The sequence below is a fragment of the Sitodiplosis mosellana genome, unplaced genomic scaffold (assembly GCF_009176505.1).
Source record: "Sitodiplosis mosellana isolate CC-2019 unplaced genomic scaffold, AAFC_SMos_1.0 Smas_scaffold_6197, whole genome shotgun sequence".
Classification (NCBI taxonomy): domain Eukaryota; kingdom Metazoa; phylum Arthropoda; class Insecta; order Diptera; family Cecidomyiidae; genus Sitodiplosis; species Sitodiplosis mosellana.
This window is the reverse complement of record NW_022601438.1, coordinates 8833075-8856781: the sequence shown is the minus strand read 5'-3', so window position 1 is coordinate 8856781 and position 23707 is coordinate 8833075. Positions and strand designations below refer to the sequence as shown.

General features: G+C 34.0%; 2 protein-coding genes across 19 annotated transcripts in view; one reads left to right on the top strand and one right to left on the bottom strand.

Annotated features, from left to right (window-relative positions):
* The window catches only part of LOC129577173 (single-stranded DNA-binding protein 3), a 32152-nt gene extending 21782 nt beyond the window's left edge, over positions 1-10370 (top strand). For 5 of the 17 annotated variants that reach the window (XM_055463771.1, XM_055463762.1, XM_055463769.1 and 2 more), the window contains 6 exons: positions 1352-1468; positions 1595-1707; positions 1793-1850; positions 1966-2033; positions 2172-2396; positions 9780-10370. In XM_055463771.1, the coding sequence (XP_055319746.1) occupies positions 1352-1468; positions 1595-1707; positions 1793-1850; positions 1966-2033; positions 2172-2396; positions 9780-9884 (686 nt within the window). In that variant the 3' untranslated portion in view covers positions 9885-10370. Of the gene's footprint in view, positions 1-1351; positions 1469-1594; positions 1708-1792; positions 1851-1965; positions 2034-2171; positions 2397-4569; positions 6784-9779 lie in introns of those variants that run through there. The other 12 variants (XM_055463766.1, XM_055463764.1, XM_055463761.1 and 9 more) reach the window with 6 other exon arrangements.
* Positions 10371-18345: 7975 nt separating this feature from the next.
* Positions 18346-20482, bottom strand: LOC129577119 (uncharacterized). Of its 2 annotated transcripts, none has more exons than XM_055463583.1 (3): positions 20353-20482; positions 18956-20180; positions 18346-18896 (listed from the first exon to the last, which is right to left on the bottom strand). In XM_055463583.1, the coding sequence occupies exons 1-2, from the start codon at positions 20446-20448 to the stop codon at positions 18957-18959; spliced, it is 1320 nt and encodes a 439-aa protein (XP_055319558.1). In that variant the 5' UTR covers positions 20449-20482; the 3' UTR covers positions 18346-18896; position 18956. The 2 variants fall into 2 exon arrangements, with proteins under 2 accessions (XP_055319558.1, XP_055319557.1); XM_055463582.1 differs by having other exon boundaries at positions 18961-20180.
* Between the last annotated feature and the right edge of the window lie 3225 nt (positions 20483-23707).

Sequence of the window (23707 nt, the reverse complement as noted above, 5' to 3'; positions counted from 1 at the left end):
CAAATCTGTCCATTTTTGCGAAATTGATATATCGATAAAATTATGGAATTTTCTATCATAAAATATTGCCTGTTGGTTAGCGAATCATGTTGATCAATTGGAATTTACTATCTCGAAATAATGTTGCATCAGCATTGATTGTTATCATTATTGTTTGCTTCTCCACCGTTTTTTCGTGCTTCTTTTTCTCATACTTGTCTTTGTATATGTATATATTAATGAATAGCTCCTAGCCAAGAATAATGAACAATGTGTCTCAACTCATTTTGGAAATATGTACGAAAATCGACGCAAAATTACGAAAATGTTCATTGTTCTTATTGGTTGGATGTATGTGTGCGTTTTTTTTTCGCCTTCATTTAATCTGCATGTGTCACGCATTATCATATCAATTTTGTGAATCGAATTTTAATCAAATCGCACCATGACCATTGTTTGAATCAAAAAATAACCGGCACGAGTTCAAATGACGAATTGCCAATTTATGAATATTGTTTTTCTTATCAATTATGCAATTCGAATTTGGTTCGTGTTTTATTTGAGAATGTGTGAAATTAGGATTGAACTTATCATTTTCATTTGACTTTCATTCTATTACTGATTAACATTTTTGATCAAACTAACCATAGAAACCGCTCGATTGTAATTAAACACGTAAATTCAAATTTGTGAGTGAATGGTTTCGATTGGCTGGATAGGGAAGAAAAAACCACAAACGATAATGGAAATGATCAGATACAAAAGAAGAAGAAAAAAAAGAACAATTCTGCATGTCTCACATACATTGTTTTGCTTTTATTTATGCTCGCAAATTCTTTTTTTTTCGGTTGTTTTTCAAGTGATTTTTCGTGTTAATTGTTCATTCATTTAAAATCAGAATTCACATTTATTGGTTGAAAGTTGAAAACAAAACAAAAAAAACTGTATCTACTGTAAGCAAATATACGCAAATCGGCAAAAATATACACGCATTTCGGTGCTTTATTCAGATACAGAACTAAAAACAAAAAATTTAATTCCAATATCCACGCATATTATCCGCACCTCGTGCAATGTTTGTGCTTTTTGCCATTTTATCAACAGTTGCAAATTTTATACTATAATTATTTAATTTATGAATGTATTATTATGTAAACTCATGTAGGCCATTTGTACTTTTTTCCGTTCAATATTAATTATATGAATACCAAAAACAAAAAAAGTTTAATGTGATAAGATATCCGAAAAATAAACCAATATGAGAATTTATTATGACACAATTTATAGACGACCGATAATTGCATCGATTTTTTCCCTATTTCTCTTTTACTATGTTTTTTTTTGTTTTTTTTTATTGTTGTTTGGTGTAAAGGCGGCCCACCAGGCATTGGCCCAATCAATCCACGAATGAATCCACCACGAGGTCCTTCTATCGGCGGTCCAATACCAGGAGCTTATGGTCCAGGAGGTATGCGGGGCCCACCACCAGGTATGAATCACAATTTAATATCGCTGTGCGAAATTTTCAAGTGAAAATAATTTTGTGCAAAAGCCGGAAAAAAAAGAAAAGAAAATTTTCCTAATATTTCCATTTGGATATGATTAATGTATTTAGGCGGACCAGGTATGCCACCGGGTATGGGAATGGCAAGTGGAGGACGACCGCAATGGCAACCAAATACGTCAACACCAATGAACTACTCGTCATCGTCACCAGGAAACTATGGTGTAAGTACTAATCTTAGCTAAATTTCATTTTTAATGCGAACAAGAAGAAAACGAGTTTACTATTTTAAATGTATGCATATTGTAGGGGCCGCCGGGAGGTGGTCCACCAGGACCAGGTACGCCGATAATGCCTTCACCTCAAGGTAAGTTGATGAAATCAATTCAATCAATACGTATGACCATTTGAAGAAGAAGAAGAAGAAGAAGAAGAAGAAAACAAACAAACTTGTTAACAAATGTTTTGTGTTTGATTTTTAGATTCGTCAAATTCTGGTGGGGATAATATGTACACACTAATGAAACCGGCTGGAGGGAATATGGGTGGTGTAAGTGCACACTATATGATTTTTCCCTTATGAAATGACATTTAATTCACAAATTAAATTGAAATCAAAACAAACAATTTTCTTTCTCGCAATGCGGTCGCATCAAAAACAAAAACCAAAACCCAACCAAACCAAAAGCAGATGAATGAGTTTAAACAAGAGTTTCCAATGGGTTCGAGTGGAGATGGAAATCCGATGGGGCCGATGGGCGGTCCAAATTCAATGGGAAATGTACTTAATGGCAACGATTTAGATGGCATGAAAAATTCACCAGCCAACGGTGGACCTGGCACACCTAGAGAAGACAGCGGCAGTGGTATAGGCGATTATAATTTGAGCAGTTTCGGTGGGCCTGGAGAAAATGTAAGTTTCCTTTGAACACTAGCCACAAAATCATTTGCAAAAAAAAAATCTCGCAAAAAAAAAAACAATTATTCCCTATTCTCCACACACACAACACACACACTTTATTATTTTTACGCTCCAAACTCCAATTAAAAAAAAAAGAAACAACAAAAAAATACGCCAACAACTGAATTAATTAATTCGAATTTTTCTATGTCCACCGACATGCACACACTGTTCAATTATATTATCTCTAATGACTCTTCTTAATTTTTAATGTATGCAACGATATTTCTGTTTTCTCGATTTGTACGGGTTTTTTTTTATTAAGAATTCTTTTTTTTTTGGTTCTAAATCTTTACTTCCTTTTGAATTTATTTCTCTTTTTTCTTTAATTTCGCGAGTTATTCATTTGCTACTCATATTCTTTGCTATTGTATTTGATTGTTCTGTTCAAATTTGGAACTTCCTTTCTCCAACACAAATCAAATTCAAATTCCTCTTAATGATATAGTGTATTATTTTCCTTAATATGTTTAAAAAAAAAAAAGAAATCAAACAAAATCAAAACTGAAGAATATCATAAATTTAAATAGTTTCATTTTCTATAAGTAATTTGTATAAATCAATAAACACACATAAAAACTACCGTAAAAATATTTGTTGTAAAATAAAGAACACTAATATGAAGAACAGGAAATAGTTGAAAAGGGCAAGCAAGATTATAGAATAGAGAGATCGGAAGGCGGGTAAATGCCAAACACTTTAAGAGAGTTTACATATTGATTGATCCATTTATTTTTTTAATTGACAAATTTAATAAAAGAAGAAGAAAAAAAAGTAAACAGAAACATGATGTGTAAGGTCTCTTACGGCGCTGTGCGGCCAATAGACTTCTTTTTGTTTTTCGAAATCAGTATCAATTATTTGAAACGCGCTTCATTTGTCGGATTGTTGGAATGCGTGAATGGGCTTTGACGGCTTTGTTTCCGAAAAGTTGCTTTGTTTTCAGTTTTGAAACACAAACTAAAAATGGACCAATTTTTCTTTCATTTCCGCCCTCATTCTCTCCCTCTCTCCCTCTCTCTCTCTCTCTTTTTGTCTCAACTCTGTCTTACTAGAGAATGAAGCAACGTTTTTCACAATGAAAATCCGACAAATGATAGTCATTCGCTTACGTATACTTTTCTTTAACACCAAATGCAAAGTGATCATGCATGTGTAAAATCGGTAATGCAGACAAAATATAACGAAAATTTATTTCGGAACTAAAATATCCCGAGCTAAACGCAATTTATCCAAATGCGCTATTAAAACACCAGTATGCATTCGTTTCAATTTAACTTCATGTACATTTCGATCTGAAAAACCCTTTTCTCCACCATGAGAATTTGTTTGATTTGGAAAAAAAAATGCCCCTGTGTTACCGATATCCGTTGCTCAAGTGTGTTCACTGAACTTTGTCTTATTGCAAAATCTCTAATCAATGTTTTCTTCTTTTTTTTAAATAATTTTGAGTAATATTCTGTTGAACTAAACCTCGCCTAGATTTTTGGATAATTCGCTTCTACTATTTATTTATTTTTTTTGGTGTACAAATTAGTCGCATATGTGATTGGTTTCGCTTAATAAGTGCTACTCCCCAGGCAAAAACAAAACAACAGTAAATACATCTTGTTCGCTGTATCTTAGAACGAATCTAGAATTTCTGCTCTGTCGAAGAACAATACAATATGTCCAATTTTCATCCCATACCCAATATTCAATCTTGATGATCGAAATTCCAACACTCTATTTCATTCTTCACTCTTGTCTAAAAAGTCGACCATCTTTAGACAAACACTAATTTTAATATCGAACAATTTCAATATATATACTTCTATATATATATATATATACCAAAAGCCTACCTAAACTGCCAATAGATCTACTTTTTTTTCTCTGTTTAAAACAACATCAACTCTATCAAATTGCTATATTTCTATTTGTGATCATAAGAAAATATTTTTGCTGTTGCTTGATAAGAAAAAAAAAACAACAAATACACACACACACTTATGAAATATTTTTTTTCTTGTTTCCGCAAATTTAATTCAGAAAAAAAAAACAAAACAAAACCAATCTGGATTTGTCGATAACTTTATTTACTAAAACCAACTTATGTCTTCCAACAATTTTTTCTTTTTCATAGTTTTATTGCTGAATTTCGCACACACATACTCACAAACTCACACGAATCGAAAAACAACAATCCCTCCTTGAGAAAAATCGAATTAAAAAAAAAACAAACAAACACACAAAACAAACAAATCATAGAATTCAATTATTTAGAGAGCATTACAGCCAAACTTGCTTAAACGAAAAAACAAAAAATGAGAATTATTTTTTTTACACACGAAATGAAAAAAAGAAGTAAATTATAATGAGACAGTACAAGCCAAACATCATCAACAACAGCTACAACAAAAACTAATAAATGTTCAAGTGAAAAATGAATGAAATGAAGAAACAGAAAACGGAGCGCACAATATTCTTTAGACAGAAAATCATGCTTGTTGTGAAACGAAAAAAAAAAACAAAACAAAAAAACAGGGCAAAATAAACAAATTCGAAAAGAAATGATTATCGAGACAATTTGGCGGAAAATAGCTTAAATTGAATTTTCAAGAAGAAGATGAAAAAAAATCGAGAAAAAAACATACACAAAATTTAGAGAGCTGATTTCGAAAATGTCGAGAAAAAAAACTGAATATATAAGAATATTTACGTAAGTGAACAAAAGCAAAAAAACAAAAAACAAAAAAAAAACAAAATCGATGTGAAAACGAAAGAAAAAGCATCCAATCGAATTGAAGATCGAAAACTTTGTAGAAACGATGATTTTTTTTTTAAACCCCATTCAGAAACACACAAACTACATGCACACACAAACACAAACGCACCACGCATCAAACAAACAAAATTTGAAAAAAACAAAACAAACAAACCATTAGCACCATGCCCAAGCTACTCGAAAAGTTCAGTTTGCTAAACAGAAACTGTCAAATTAATGCAAATAATTCGTTCGATGTTTCACGCTCAATTCATTTGAATGAACTTGTTTTCGAACTGATGTCTTCGGTAGTCTCTCGTTCTTTTGTCATTCTTGTGTTTTGAAGTTGCCATTTCGTATCAATTTAGTTGGCACATGAATTTCGTATCAATTAGTCGTGTTTGTTCTTTAGAAGAGAAAGAAAATTTCAAAATAAATGAACAAAAACACAAGCAAAAATTTAATAGAACTATAATTGAAATTGTGTATACAGAGAGTTGATATGTTGCAATTGTGTTGGTGTCCGAATCACATTCATTCTCTCTATTTCTCTCTCACACACACATACACACACACACAATCTCTCTCTCTCTCTCTCTCACACACGTTATCTCGGATAATGGCGAATTATCTCCTATCTTTCAGGTGATGTTTTTTCCGTCTTTGGCATCCATTTAACAATGAAACAATTCCGATATCAAATTCAATTCAAGCAACTTTATGTAAACAAACAAATAAACAAACGTAGTCCATAACATTCATCCAAAAACGAAATTCATTTCTCGTTCTCTTGAAATGAAAGAAGAAGTATTATATAATAACAGTCTCGGTTCATTTTTCCTGGTATGTATTTGTTTTGTGTGTGCTTCGAAACAGTTAATTTAAAAGTCTGTCTCTTTTTTTTTGTTGTCAAAATTTCTTTTTCCATCGGGCAATCAATAAAAGATCAATGAATTCAAAGCCGGAAACGCAGAAAAAATAAATGTTTCAAAATTATCGGAAAAATTCGAAGAAATTTGAAATGAAATACTTTTTCTTTTGTTTTGTTTAGTTTTTTTTTTTCTCTTTTTATTCCTTTTTTTTGCTCTTATGCTGTACATTTATAAAACAGAAACTAAAAGTTTTTTTTTTACATTAGATCCGTTCTTTTTTTGTCTGTTTGTTTAAATTATGCTGTATTCTTTTATTTAAGTCCAGGTAGTAAGTTTCATTTCTTAGTTTATGTTTAAAATTAAAAGAGAAGAAGAAAAAAAAAAGCAATTTTTCTTTCACCGTTCATCGTGTGCACACGTCCCAGAAATTCGCACACGACGAACCACAATTAGATACACACACAATTACAATATATTAATTAGATCGGTCCCATTTTTTTCTTTGCATTTGACACACAATGGATATAAAAAAAACGATAACACAACAAAACAAAAATCATGTACTATAAATTTATAATTTGTAATTTTTGGAATAAATACGATATATTTTTTATTTTGATTCCTTTTTTACATGTATATTCTTTCAATTTTCGTGTCCGATTGCTTTTGGCATTAACAGCGACGTAAATGAAAACAAACAAGCCAAAAAACAAAAACAAAATCAAACAATCCAATAAATATCAAATACAAATTTGCACCGCACACAGACACACATACACAGTCTAATTCGCACATACCACACACCATAAACAAACACTTGAGTAACATACACACACACTCATATACACTTGGTCACACATCGATTTAAACCAAATGAAAACATTTATAGTTGTTATGTTTTTCAATTGATGCATTCTTATTTTTTTCGTTTTGTCAAAATCAATTTGATGACATTAATTTTTGGCAACTGACTATAGTTTTTCGATCACATTCTGTTGTTCACTTCATCATCGTTAAATGTACCGTAGCTCGAACACACATTTCAATGCAATTTTTGACATATTCATTTGATTTTTGATTGTTTGTATATCATTTGAGTTAGACCGAACCGAAAACAGCTGAGCTGTTTTGGGTGACCAAGTCAATTGGGCAGGCTGAACGTTCTAAATTGCACACATACACATACACATACACACTAAATCACAGAAAAAGAATCACAGAACCCAATAGCAAACATGAGAATAAAACAATGAACGCTACCACTGGATTGAAAAAGAAAAAAAAAAGATTGAAAGAAAGAAAGTGAATTGCAACACCGGCCCCGAATCACTTGAATTCAAGCGACTGTGATGGCACATACGTATTTGTAGATTTTTTTCCCCCAAAGAGGTTGTATTAGATCTTCAAATTAGACATAAAATTGCGTTTATGCACGAAACAGAATTGTTTTTTAAAGAAAGAAAAAACGAAACCGTCATTGAAAATATGCGTAAGATTCCGATCGAAAATGTAAGCAAACAATAAAGATGGCTTTTCTCTCTGGGTTTCTTTTCTTTTGTGTCGATGTTTGTTGTCTAAGCTTCACAAATTGGCGGCCATTCTCTTCTGATCACTCTCCCTCTGTTTGGCGCGTGCCGTGCGTCCTCTCACATTGTCGAGACAACTGTTCGGACTGTTTTTGCGCCCAAAACACATTTTCCGTGGAATCAGAGCTTCATGATCATTTTCGTTTTTGTTTTCGAACACAAAACAATCGCCGCGTTTGATGTGTGAGATAGAGGCAGAAATAAACAAATTTACCTCGTTCTTTACCGCCCACGAAGGACAAGAAGAACCAAAAATTTCGAAGGTAAATTAGGAATTAACCAGTTAGTTAATCGCATCTAGACAAGATTTAAAAAAAAAAACGATTACAGTGAAAAAAAAAAGAAAAAAGAAAAACGAATCACACAAATTCTTCTCTTAGCAACGGGACTTTCTGAATGAATATTGATGATTCCCATTTCTTTCTCCTATATTCTCTTCAAAAAATGAACATAAATTAAACACCAAGCATAAAAGTACTGACTAAATTCTCTTTTAAATAAAAATGAGCCGAAACATTAAACGACCGACAAATATTCGGTATACGGTATGAGAACAAAAAGAAAATAATAAATGGTTCATTTTTCGTTTTGACGTTTTTGAGGTCTGGTTTGTGTGCTTGATTCAGGCGTAACATTTAACTTTTTTTTTTTAAATTCATTTTTGCGACTATTGATCTCGTTTAGTTTTTTGATCTGACTTTAAAGCTAAAACAAAAAAGTCGAGAAAAACTCATTCTTTTGCTCTCTCTATCTCTCTATTATCTCTTGCTACTTGCTATGAATTACCTTTTTTTTTGAGAACAAAGAAAAACCGAAAGCAGAACAATTAAAACAATTAGAACAGGGTGAACGATTGCTATCATTTCGATATATTTTTTTCTCCTTGCTCCCATTCAGGTTTTCAGTGTGTATTTAAATTAATTTTTTTGGCATATTTGAACGATAGACAGAGAGTTTATATCCGATATCAGGTATATAGGCATTGCGGATGCAATTCAAATGGCATTTTTCGTTCATTCGACGAATTAATGTGTTAAACATGTCATTTTTGATTTTTTGAATTTTTATCATGATAAAGCACTCTTTCCTGATAAAGAAAGAAGAAAAATTGAGTGACGGTGTCGGATCTGGACACGTGCAAGCCATGCATCTGAAGTAGCAAACTCAATACGTTGGGGCGGTAAAAGAAAGATTTCACAAGGCAGCACTGCTTTCTACCAATTTCTAAATCCGGCACCGTGCGTTGATCATCTTGAGCCTTGAAAACAATAGAAGAATCGTAGTTTTCAGTAAAAAAGTCCGTAAATGTTGGGTACCTATTAGGTATAGATTTGGCGTCAATTTTAATCCGTAAAAAAATGTTGCACGATCGCTTGACAATTATTCTGCACCGAAGCAGGCCACACAATTTAAATTTGATTGTTTTGACTATTAGTATGTATTTTAATTGCCGTAGAATGAATGAATATGCACATTTGAAACAGTCCATTATCCCCTGTATTGCTTTGCCACAACACAAAATTCGTCTATCGTTCAAATACAAAATTTTATGTTTATGTTCAACACGTCTTAATTTTTGTTCTAAATATTTCATACACCACAAACAACTATAACAACAAAATCACTCTTAAATAATTGTTTCTTTGCATTAATCAAAATAATATCACAAATCATAATAATGAACATATATGTGTTTCTTCTATTTTGTGTATTTAATTAATTTCGTTGATTTTTTTTTTAATTCTTATTCATTTAATTTGTTTTATTTGTTTATTTCGGTTTCTGAATTTATTGACCTCGGAATGTAAGCGATCGAGTTTTGTTTTCGATCTATCTCTATCTTTCGAAAAAGAACAGAAAAAACCTGATAATATCTTTTTTTCTTTTGTTAGATAAATAATTTATAAGACAACAACAACAACAACAACAAAAACCAAAAAAAAAACAATAATTGCAAAACCACAATTAATTCTAATCTGTTTTATCTCTCTTTCTCTGTTTCTTTTTCCATCTGCTCTGTGATTTTCATCTTTTTCGATCAATTATCGTGATATCTGCTCAATGTGTATGTCTGTCTCGCCTATATTGAAACATATTCATCCGAAAACACAACCCACACACACAATTTCAGGACCAAAACGAATCGGCAGCTATCCTCAAAATAAAGGAAAGCATGCAGGAAGAGGCGAAAAGGTTTGAGAAAGATTCTGATCCCCCAGATTACTTTATGCAATAGCATTCCTATTTCCATCCTCATGGCACAAAAGCGACTAAAACTGCATATTAAACGCATAGAAATTTAGAACGGAAAAATTATAGTAAAAAAAGAAGAAGTAATAACAGCACACAAAAATAAAAGAAAAGCATGGAAAAAATTGTGAAAATGCGAAGAGAAGAAATGGAATAGTACCACAAATTTAACAAAAAAAAAAATTATATAATCTGAATGAAGCAAACGAAAAACAAGAAGATGAAAAAAAAAAACTACTTAAGAATTGACTAAATATGACAACAACAAAAAAAGATTGTAAAACAGCGAAAAACTAGAAAATTTGTAATTGAATCCATGTGGAAAAGGAACGAGAATTTACCACACAATGCTAATGCAAATAAAGAACAATGACAACAACAGAAAAAAAAAACTGCAACAACAAGTGGATGCATGTAGAACCAACTTAAAAACAAAAACTTTGTAATTAAAATGAGAAAACAATGACAAGAAACACCCACAAACCCACACCTTACAATTAAGATTTAGAAGGAAAAAAAACGGGAAACAAAAACCACATTGAATTTACCAAAACTACGAAAACGAACAACAAACCGATTATGTAAAAGTTCCAAAAAGATGTGCAACATGTTTGCGTTTCCACTGTTTGAAAACTCACACACACACACACACACACACACATACACCCATGCGTACATATGCGACAAGGCATTAACCATTACATTTCAATAGAACGTTTAATTTTTAAAACAACGCGAAACATAAACCAAACGAAACAACAACAGCAACCAAAATAGCACACATCTATGACACGTTGACAGGAGAACAGCCGATGTACTAATTAATCAGATAGGAATAGCCAAAAGGATTCATTAAGTAAACGTAACGAAAATGAAAGAAAGAAAACCCATGAAAAAGAACGTATTTTTTTTGCTCACTCCTGGCTGCTTCGCAAATCCAATTGATGATCTCTTCTTATCATTTCTTCTCCCATTTTTTTTCTGTGTCTATCGACAGTAACATCTTCTTCAAACATTTCCATAACATCAACACCAATCGAAAGAAAAAACCGATTGAATATTCAACACATGTTTAAGCCAATTTTGTGCGTGTGCTTGTACAATAACTTAAATATCATAGCGAGATGATTTAATTTGTCAGCAATTCAATTTTTTTTTCTTCGGTAAAATTACAATTATAATCGGTCTCCCAATGTATCCGGGTAGAAAAAAAACCGGTGCATTCAAAATATGTTTTGAATTTTGCACCCCTCTCGTCGTGTCAGTGAATTTGCCGCATCGCATCGTCAAAAATTCAATGTTTGTGTGTGTCAAAGAAAAAAAGTTTACAATAAAACAAAAAATCTCGTCTTTTCTGTGTCGCATTTCCATTAAATTTTGTGATCCACTTTTTGCAAAAAAGATTTGAACATAATTGCAGCTAGTAAGCAAAAAAAAATGAAAATAATAATTTAAATGAAAATATTCTCCGAAATTTACCGTAGTTAAACGAAAAAAAAAACCATGCACAATTCGGCATGAATTTTGAGAAATTGTTTTTTTTCCTTGTCTAATCGAAATTTCCAAAATGAAAGAAAAAAAGAAAAAAAAACATTTACGCGTCATTTGGCCACTATCGTTGCCACAATCGTGTATATGATCTCAAAATAATTCTTCTTCCATTGTTTCATTAATTTTTTTTTCTTCTTTTTTTTCGTTTAGTAAAATAGCTATTGCATTACATTTCAACGAAATAATAACTAAATTATTCAATTTTCTTTCCAACAACAACAAAAACATACTTAAAATTTAATAAACACCATTTTTTTTTAAAACGAAGAGAGAGTAAAAGAGAAAACCAACAGAAAAAAAAAATAGTAATGACATTAGTCTATCTGAAGACAAAAATTTAAAACACACACACACACAAAGCGCAATTGAATGGAAAAAATGATTGAAAGAAAAAAAATTAAATCAAACCAGAATCCACAATTTTCCACCAAATCAGACAATGTCTGTAGAGAGAAACAAAAAAACATAGGAAAAGAAAACAAAACACAACTATCATTATTATTGCAATTAATCGTTATATTTGGCTCAAAAATCGAACTCCAATCAAGATCCAATTAAGAAACAATGATTTGTCGTTGTCTCGACGACTAATAATTCCAACAATCTTGACCAATTGGACAACAACCATATTTTTTTTTTTCGTTTTTAAAGTATTCACGCCCGGGGTGTGTTCACGGTGACGATACCACACAGATATATTTTGAGCCCAATATAACGCTTAATTGACACTTATTATTATGATTAATATTGTAGCTAAAACAAATAATGATAATGAATTTTTCATTTTCGTGTTGATAAATGATAAATAATGAACCAGAAACAAAGAAAGAATGAAAAGAAAAAAAAAAGAAGAAAAAACACACTTAATAAAAATCTCTTCTTTTTTATCTGCTGGCTTCTGGTAACATCGGAAGTCAGCGTGATAGTGACTGCATTCACTCTTGCAATTGAAAATGAGCGCGCGAACACGAGTCTGAACCTGTATTCCGTTTTATCAACACTTGATAGATGATTTTTGAGTGTACTCTCGATTTTGCGATCCTGCATTTGGCACACACACACACAAACAGCCCCACAATACACTATATATTATAAACATAAATATAGAAATTTATTAATTTCCAAATTCCATAAACAAAAGCAAAAAAGCAAACCACTCAACGCCAAAACAGATAACAAAAAAATCTCGCAATTACAAGGTGAATCGCAATCCGCACACATACACACAAACACACACACAGAACATTTTGCTAAATTGGCAAACTTGTATTTTGAATGTTAAATAGTTTTTAATATTATTTAAATGTTAAATAAAATAAAGAGAAAAAAAAATGAGAATGGAAATAAAAAGAAGAAGAAAGAAGGGAATACAAGAATGTTTCTTCTTTTTTTTTGTCAAATAAATAAAAAAAAATTAAATATAATTAAACTAATAAATAATAAAAGAAGATGAGAGAAAAGAAAAAAAACACGTACGCATACTGTAACTAGAAATATTTATAATAAATAAGAGAAACATTTGTGATCGTTTTTTTTCATTTCCTTAACAAAGAATGCTGAAAACAGAACACATATACACAGACACACCTAAATAAACCACCATCCACCCCACATGGTTGGTAAATATAAAGTAATTTTACTTGGAACGATGATACAGAATGAGAAGAAGAAGTTATTTAAATAAATTTAATGAAGATGAAAACACACATTGTAAACAAATGATTTGAATGAATTTTACTACACACAACAAAAAAAAATAAAGAAAATTCAGATCAATCCATTTGTGTAAAGTAAACTTAAATAAATGATGAACAACATCTAGACTAAGTGGAAAGACAAAATTAAAAAAAAACACACGATTGAGTGGATGTTCATAGGAATGAACGAATCCACAACACCGACGTCAAACCTATTTTGCATGAGACAAAAAAACAACAACAACAATTTAAATAAATAAAATCACTTGAAAAATTCAAATAAATTTAATTAATCGATAAACGAAGAAGGAGAAGAAGAAGAAGAAGAAGAAGAAAAAAAACACAAAATATAATTTGAGCGCAGCGATTCCGACGGGTATTGCATATCAGGTGGCTTAATTTGATGACTGTTTTGACACTCATTTACATACACACACACACACAAATCAATTAGAATGAAATGTTTCATTGATGAATCTATTAGGTATTGTGCGTTCTTTTTTTCATGGTGCTCAGAATCAGTGCATCGCCATACGGCCAATACCCGATATATATATATATACATTGTCCAACGGACGCCGCCCGTACCAAATTATTCATAGCAAAATGAGTGAAAATAAGTTAGAAAATGGTAGTAATTTCAAGAAATGAATGAAACGACGATGAATTAAACAACAACACACAACAGACACACACAAAAAATCTAAATAAAAATCTATGAGTATATATATATTTGAAGTACATATAATACTTATGTGGTAAATACATTGAATTGAATTAAATGAAAATTACAATTTGAAGTAAACAACAAGAACAACAAAAATGAAATGGAAAAAAGTATAAGTTAAGGAAAACAAATTACATAAAATATTATATTTCTTACTAAGGACTTCATACAAAATGAAAAACAGATGAAAAGAATCACTAATGTGTGGATGTCACGCGCAAAACGCAAGCACACCCAAACAGAAAAAAAAAATTGAAATCAATCGATATACACGTTTAAAGGTGAAAATTGAATAAAGAAATCATTGAAAAAAATATACAGATTTTTTGTTTTATTTTCTTTTTTTTCCCATTTTCTTAGTTTGTAGTGGCTGCGAAATGGCCAACGAAGGATTTCCATTCTTCGTTCAGATTAAAAGTGAAGTATCCAAAAAAAAAAGTAATGATAAATTTAGAATCTCCACAATTCTCTCATTCTCGCATGTATCGTAAATTCTTTTCTTGAAACATCAAGGCTTAGTCCATTCTTCAAGCCTTGCTCATCGGTTAAAGAAACTAAGTATCATGTTGCTGTGTGTTCTTGGACAGTCGAAACGAAAGTGACAGTTTTATCGATGTTTCGTTGGATTGAATGAGGTAAGTAAGAAAAACAGAATTAGTTGGTAAGATGATGGTAAATCACATGTCTCTCTTTCTCTCTATCTCTGCCTTCTGCTTGCTGGTTTTGTCGTAATTCGCTTGGGTCAGTCTTTACTGGATACTAGACAGACAGAGAGAGAGAGAGAGAGAGATAGCGAGCATTGATTTGGCGTTGTTCGCCTCTCAATTTGATCGATGCGAATGGAATTCGTAGGAGTTGAAAAATGCTTTTCGCCGCACCGATGAGATTTATTTGGGCTCAGTCCGATTGTTTCGTTCAAATAATTACAACACGCTGGAGAATATAGACAAGAGTAATGGATTGCGTGGCAAATCGGAACATAGGCACATGTGCGTAACAGCGTACACTACACACCAAATCATCGTATACATGCTTCGATTATATTAAGCACAAGCCCAACGCACCATTTGTACATATCAGTTGAGTGTCTCACACTCAAGGCTTTTTGCGGCATGATACGGATAATAGTGTTGTTTCGTTTAATTAATTTTTGAATCATTTCATTCTCTTAGTGGGCTCTTCCTTCTCATCCGTGTTAGCGATGTTAATGCTGACATCTATTTTAGCCATCTCTTATACATGATATTCACACTGTGATGATGATGCTGATGCTGATGCTGATGCCGCTGCTGCTGCTGCTGCTGCTTTTATGTATGTTCACTTTTTTGGTGGATGAGTGGGTGGTTGGTTCGCCAAGCGCGACCATTTCGGAATGTGTGTGGTGGTGTGGAAACCCGCAATCGAAACTTAAGGATCAATTCCTGTTAAGCGTTAAACGCAATCATTGCTTTATTTAGTTTTCCATGCATACGACGTTTTTCAAACGATTCGGCATTTGTTTGTATGGGAGAGAGAGTGAGAGAGAAAGAGAGAGAGAGATTGGAATGGCGACGGAATCATTTTCGCTTAATTTTTGGGTTAATCTTGCAGTGCACAACCATAAAAAAGAAGCAACCAAGCACCGATAGAAGTAAATGTCAGCAAATTAAATGAGGCATGCCGACAACGACAGCACCACAGATAAAAGGGAGATGGAGGGAGGTAGAGAGGGAGAACAAAAAAATAGAGAAAAGGAATGAATACGCATAGATGCACTAAAAACAGTCATTATAAGAATAGCAAAATGTAAATATATGCGAGAGCATCGAACAAATCCAAGTGAATTTAGGCATGAAGATGCGAGAGAGAGACGCACACACACACAAACAGATAGAAAGTTGAAACACTCTCAACATACAAGAAATGACAACAAACACATGCGGCGTCCACATACAGAGCCCGTGAATTAACTGTTTGTGCTTTTGTGTGCTGGAATATGCGGCTCCATCGCACCCTGTCTCTGGTGAAGTTTGTACTGCGTATGCATAATCATTGTGAGTGGCCTATCAAAAGCGATGTCGAGCGGAGCATTAATCGCACAATTCGGATTAAATTTTCTCAAATGGAGATGAGAACAAACATCGCCTGGATCCGGGGCGATATAGACTCTGTCTCTATGCCCGCGTGCAATTGCGTGCGCGTAAATGCGGAATATGAGGAATATTTAATGGAGTTAGGGCCAGGCTAACTCCAGACAAAATGTCAAAGAAATTTTTTAAGTATCCAAATAAAATGAAATTAACACAGAGTAGGCGCTCGCGCGCTCGTAGCTCTCTCTCTCTCTCTCTCTCTCTCTCTCTGTAAAGCCCTGTATAGTTTGGGAAAAGTGGCTTCAACGGCAGAATTTACTGCACCACACCGAACTGTAAACTCTGTAAAAAGCCATAAAGTTGTAGGGAGTCGAGTCGTGTACGTTCGAAGCGAAAGAGGATATCTATGCGAAAACTATGGATTAAATTTAAATCCGTTGATCTGTTTAAGTGAACACCAGCACATCTATTTCTCTTTTCTTTTTTTTTAAACTTTTAGCAGTTGACGTATATTTTATTTTTCGACAATGTCACACGTAAATCTAAACCACATTCCAAAAGAGCAAGAGCATAGATGGATTTCGTAGAGTGGGTGCGAGGGGGTGCGAGCGAGTGCTCCGTTGCCTTTGTAAAGAGAGCGAGAGAGTGCGTGTATTTGATGGTGTCCGTTAGCTTATAATGCACAAAAGCACCAGCCGTTCAGCTTTTTATAGCTGACACTCATTTCCCATTCTTTCTCTCCCTCTCTCTCTCTCGGTATTCATCGAGTCTTTTATATTGTTTTCTCGTCTCTGTTTCCATCTCCCTCTCTATCTCCGCTACGCTTGGTCTCTTTGTTTTTGCTGGTGAGAGACGTTTTTCATCGTGAAAAGCGAATCGCATGTGAATTATCTCATGTCGTCGGCAATGCATAGCTATGTCTAGATGATTGGTAACAAACACAGAGCACATAAATCTCAAATGTTGCGTGTATTTTCTTCTAATACCCGGCAACAATCAAACAATCAAGCCTGATTCGAAAGTAAACCATACAAAAAGTAGAAAAGACAATGGAAAAAAAATCAAATGAAAAAGGAATCAAAGACAAGAAATACCATTGAGATGATTTGGCAGCAGCAATTGAGAAAAAAAAGCCTCGAAACAAATGACTACGAAGACAATGATGATGACGATGGCGTTGTAATTCTATTGACGAATCTAATCAAAACTGAATCAGCAATAATTTCCCCTCGTCTTTTCTCTCTTTCTTTCGTTTTTTTCTCGCTTTTTATTTTCGAATGCCTGTCTGTTATTACTTTATCTAAGTGCTCGTTTCCATTCTCATTTCGGTGCGTTTCGGAAATGTGTGAGCGGCGCGTACACAGCTTGCTCGTCTGGCATACAGGCCATTACTTCACGCACGCACACACACACATATACAAAGCACCAGCGAAAAATGTTACGTGACCTAACATATTTATTACAAATAGACATGCCGTTGCAATGCCATAAGGCCAAATGCTATTTTCTTAACGTTTCAATCAATAATTACTGTCATTATTACGATCAATAATTTAAATGGTTTCGGTTTGCGGGCGAAAGAGCAGGCACGCCAGAATGATTCAAAGGAGAACGCGAAAGAGAAGTAGATGAAGAGAAAGAGCTTTTATTCATTCTTGAAGTCACATCAAAATTCCGTTGATTTCAAGCCATTTCCCTCAATACATTACATGTTAATTCGCTTTCAATTTGAAGACTCCTCCAACTTGAATACCAAATCAAGACCGAAAGAGATAAAGAGACGACGAAATCGAGACCTTTTTCCACCGGAGCGAATCGTCTTGTAAATTTCAACCACCGAAGATGCGCCCATTCTTTCCACCGCAATCAAAGTACATATCCGTCACAAACAAAAATAGTTTTTTATTCAAAAAGAAATAAATATGACTTGGATGACGACAGTTTGTTTCTTCCGACCACGACGACGACGAAAAAAAGAGAGCAGAAAACTTTCAACTAATTCCATTGAAACCAATTACGTTCCACACGATAAAAATAATTTGATTTAGGTAAAACTCTTTCAAGAATATGAAAAACAAAATCCGTAAAGAAAAGTTCTCAAATAACATATCATAATCAAAAATTTTGGATTAACGTTTTTTTTTTCTTCTTTGAAGTTTACTTGCGTAGAAATCAATTCACCTCTTTGCATGACGAACCAAATGGAAGTTATTCAAGTAAAGCCATTCGAATGACGATGGTTTTATTTGCATATTCATCTGTGCCGATTTTTTTTCCAGGTCAGCGAAAATGCATCATGATATTGGGGCTCAGTGATAAAGACAAATGAAATTGTTCTTTACCACCTCTTCATTTTCATTAACCGAAAAAAAATCAAAATGATTAAAATGGAAATGTACACGAACAACGTTGGATTTTTATTTTTATTTTCTTCGTGAATGTTTGAAACACCACGAATTACACAGACTCCTTCCATTATTATTGTTTCAGACTCATAATTGTTTGTCTTTTCTTTTATGGTACCAGGTTCAGAATTGTGACATGATAAATAAGCTTTGCTTCTTTGAAACGTCTACTTCTTGTTGTTGTTCGTCTTTCCTTCTTTTTCGTGTTTTCTTTTATTATTTGATTCAATTATTTCCAAACACTGCAATAGATGATGACAAGCCCATGTGAGCTTGCCTCAAGCACCGCAAATGGTGACATCAGAAGTAGAATTAACACACAATTATCTACGTTATTTGTCTTGGAGAGCATTTTTCATACTGGGATTCCGTTTACAGTTGAATAACCGCAGACTTAGTACAACGCATAGTGCAATTGATATTGCGCATATGTAAGCTACCATCAATTTATTATTGTTGATGAATTGAAATATGCTGTTGAAAAAGTTGCTTGTCTGCCCTTCATCTTCCTCTTTCTCGTCCTCATCTAGTTCCTCATCTTGCACTAGCCTGAAAATAAAATGAGCGCAATAATGCGATGTATTGAATGGTTCGATTTTCATGCATACTTCACCTCTCATACGATAACCATGAGCTTAGAAGTGTGTCCGTTTCATCGATTTTATTGCTTTCTGTCCAGTCATTATTTTCAAGTCGTTGCTGCAGTTCATCGTATATTTCATTTGAAATTTGCAAATGTATGCTTTTCAATTGTTTACTACCGTTCACCAATTTAAATATAGTTTCAGTCTCGACATCCAAATCGAAAGTTGCATTCAATTCCCTCAAATGTGGTAGTTGTCCAATGAGGCTTTCCATATGATGTGCATTCAATGTGCCCCTTGATAAATACAATTTTTGCAATTTTCGCAAATTTACCGTAATATAGTTGACCCATTCGGACATATCGGAAAAGGAATGCAATTCAAATTCCTTGAGCTGATTGAATGACATAAAATTCAATGCTTGATTCGATATGGCAATCACATTTAGAATTTCCACATTTTTCAATTGGATTTGTTCATTTTCTTCCCACGCGGAATAATTTTCGCCGTAGGACAATTCCAGTTTGAGTTTTTTCACATTTGGTAAATAATCTCTGACCACATTTAACATCGGCACTATTGGATGCTGTAGCATTAATACTCGAATTTGTGAATTCATTTTCAAGAAATTACTTAGATTGAATAAAGTAATAAAATCTATGGAATGTGATGGATGTTTTGAGATTTCAACATGTTCCAAGTATGGCATCGTACGATTTATACTGTTCGCATCATATACACCATCTATACTTAGTTCTAAAACACGTAGACTGGGAAATAGTTCATCCAATGTTAAATGTTCATTTTCCAATTTTTCAAACCATCCAATCAGAGACACTTTTTCAATCCGTTGAAATGGCTTTTGCATGGCACTCAATTCATTCGCTTCGACATTAATCATGGCAAATTCGATTAAATACTTTGAACACAACTCGTTCACTTCCATACCAACACTGTACCGTTGATCCGGACCGATTTGCTTGTAATCGATTCGCAAAGTTTGGATTTTGTGGCAAAATGACTTTAACACTTTTGACATCGTTGCAAAACTACGAATTTTAATATCATCATCGAATTCACGTATCGATTTTTCGGCTTCATTTGAAAATGGGCCTTCGATCAAAATGGTTTTCGCGCCAAAACGGCGGCCGAACACGTCACCAGCATTTCGAAAACATTTTCGACTTTTTTGCGCTGTCTCAGCTAAATCTGATAAGCTTAGGCAATTTAGAGCAGGCTTTGTACAATCCTACAGAAAAACACACACACATACACATAAATACCAAAATAAAACCATATTTTTAGCCGAGGAAAAAAAATAATTGTATACGAAACAAAAAAAAGGTAAAACAAAAAATTCAATTCAAAAGAGAGAACAATGAATGCACTCAAAGTTTCTTTCATACAAAAAGTTCACCTACATTTTTGATGTCACTTGAATGGATTTGCACATTACTTATTGATGTAGCAGCAAAACAAAAGCTCAAGTTCATTAAAATTGCAATTGAAAACTTCATTATTCGTTCTGGTTGTACGCATTCATGTGCGTTTTTCAACAAATCACGACTGAATCCGTTCGTAGAACTGAACAAAGTCTTGGCAAGCAATCTTATCTGTATCAACGGTGTTGCGATCACAATTCTATAATCAGTTGCCATGTCCTAAATAAGATATGTCATCGTGATTGATGTTGTATGTACAACATCCATTACGATACGGGAGAGAGAGAACGGGGGAGAGGGAGGAAGACATGACTGGTATACGATTCGCACAACATGTGAATGAGACCGATAAATCGAAGTACACCATGAAGATTAGATAGAAAATGAAGACGTAAAAACCGATTAATTTTGCGATGCTTCGCATTTAATTCGATTTGATTAAATTTAATTCAATTTGCTAGTTGGATCATGTATAAACAACATGCTCTCGATAATATGAAACTTGAAAGTTGTCTTTAGCTGTTTGAATGTTAATTTGGTAATGAAGAGTAATCTCAATGAAATTGAGACAGTGTTTCGCTTTGAGTTGAAAATCATTTGAAAATTCGCCCATCTCAAATCTCTCTCATGAAATCTCTTCGTATCCCATTAGAAGATGGTTTGACGCGTCGCATAAAAAGCATGCTTAGATTGTGTGTACAATCTAAATGGTGATAAAGTAATGAGACAGAGAGCAACACTAAAATCGGCATCTGAAAGATGCAAAAGATGTAAAGCACATCTAAAGCATCAATGAATATGATTAGAACAAATAACTGAGCGAAAAGTGAAACAAAAAACAGAACAAGGCAAACAAACAAGAAGGAGGCAAGAAAAAAACGAAGACAGCTTTTGAAGTGGTATTTTAGCGTTAGCAAATAAATGGAAAATAACAGTGGAATAAAGTAGAAGTTGTTTAGTTATCTTCTTTAGTTCCTTAGAAATGGAGCGCGTGCACAAAAGAGATCTCAAACATGCTGAATGCTGTGCCGAAACAGTTTACTTTAAATATTATCGCTTGTTTGTTGCTTTCGTTGCCATTGTTGTCGTTGTGAGTTTGAGCGTGAGCGTGGGCATGCACGCGAGCCCTCTTTGTGTGTATGTGCTTCGTTCGGTTGGGAGAATGAAAATCCAAATCTACAGCACAAGTCAACCACATGCTTTATACCACAAAATATAGCATTTTCGCATAGAAATAGCGGCGTCATAGCATTAAAAAAGAATTTGTGCACCCTGAGAAAAAAAGATGAATGAAACAAAGAGAAAAATTGGGGAGAAAGAAAAAAGCCGAAAAACAAATTGAAGACGACCGACTAGAAGAGCGAGCGCGCGCACGCACGCACGCTTATTCAGAGATACGGTGCACAGTCGAAAAATGCGAAACCGACAGAGAGACACAGCGAGTGCGAGATAGCTTCAAAGAGAATATGCGATAAACAATGAGATATTGTTAAGATAACAAACAAACAAACAATAAAGAAAAAGGAAAAGTGCCACGACACTCTCGGCGCTAACAAACCGAAATAAAAACCACCAAAAAATCATATCACAATGTAATGCCTTTTGTTCGGTGCCGCTTTTTTGGGGCGGTTGGCGAAAATGGGCAATATTATCATAGAGATTACGGGCGTGTGTACCACACACAGCATACAACAGACACACATATATACATACACTTTCGACTGTGGCATTGGCACACGCGGAACAAGCGCGCTAACACGAACACATCTATGGCAGATAAAATCAAATTCTCATAAAAAAAAATTGTTTCAACTCCCGCATTGCTCTCTCTCTCTTTCACTCACTCGCTTTTGATGGGTTTTTGGTTGCTGTTGTTGCTTGTGCCTTTTGTATTCCGTCAAATACGCAAACAATTCCATGGCTGCTTCGCGCTTTAATGTGGCTACTTTTATTTCGTTTGTGATCTCTTTCGATGGTTACACGCGCTTTTCAAGGCAAAAGCTCTCTCAATCACTTGAAATGGCTGTCGGTTTTAACGGGCACGAGCCTGAATTGTTTGTATTCGTCGTCAATCATCGAATATCATCCATAAACATACAATTATTGGCTTAGAATAATATGACCCAAAACACAAAGCCAGGCCAAAATCACACGAAACAAATCACATTTTCGCAATTTTCGTATTTTGGATTACATGCAATCCAAATGACCGTGTTATGTTTATTACCCGATCACAGCCAATTGATCCTTCGAAACGCGTTGCCGCTCCCGCACCCGTACGGCTACGGAAGGAAATCATTCGACAATGTCTCAATTTCGCCATTCGGAGAGTGGAGAAATGGCATGAAAATTAATTTTCAAGTAGAATCGATCGCACCCAAAGGAGAGATGTTTGCCGATGAAAAAAAATATGAGCGAATAACGGAAGTGTGATAAAACACCCAATAATTTTGTCAAAATTTATTTTCGTTTATCTCACAATTTGGAATTGCAGCATCATCATGTCATCATTGTTCAACCGTTCTATAAATTCTTTCAAACTGAAATACACGAGCAAACAGTAGATAAAACGTGGAATAAACGCATAATTCATACATCACACACACACACATACACACTAGTATATACACAAAACTACCCCAAAAGAGAAACGAACACGCTGAAAGCGAAAAAAAGGGGGAACAAAAATAGAAAACCCGACGATCCTTGTGGATATAAGAGACAGAAATGCAAAGGTGAGGAAGCGACGGAGGGTGAACAGAACGAAAAAGGGACACAAGTGTTGAGACCAAATATCGCGCGATGGAATCATATTTCAACGCATGGAATAATGCGAATAGCATGTGACCTTTGCATTCTTGGTACAAAGTTCGGGTTGCCACGAAAGTTTTACACTTGTACTCCCCCACTATAGCTGCAGGTTGTTAGTACGTCGGCCTGCTGCTGCTGTTGCTGCACCCTTCGCATTCACCAAGAAACGAACTCATTTCCAACTTGAGCACGGGGCAACACTTTTCTTCAAATTCGTTCACTATATAGTTCCGTATTGGTGCCGATCTATTCCACATGTACAAGTCCTTTGGGTACGTCGAAAGTTGTTGCAATGTGGTTGTAACTATATTTCTGCTTGATATGATTCAATATAAGCGAGTGAGTGTGCTGGTAGCATCTCAACAAATCGCACATGGGCACAACGCTGTTTGAATAAAATAGCGCACTTATCTTGAAATTGAACTCGAATTTTTTTTTCTCGACAAAAATCTCTTTTCAAATTGCAAACAATGTTAATGCGATTTGTAAGAAACGCGATTTTATTTTCGTACCAAATTTTGAG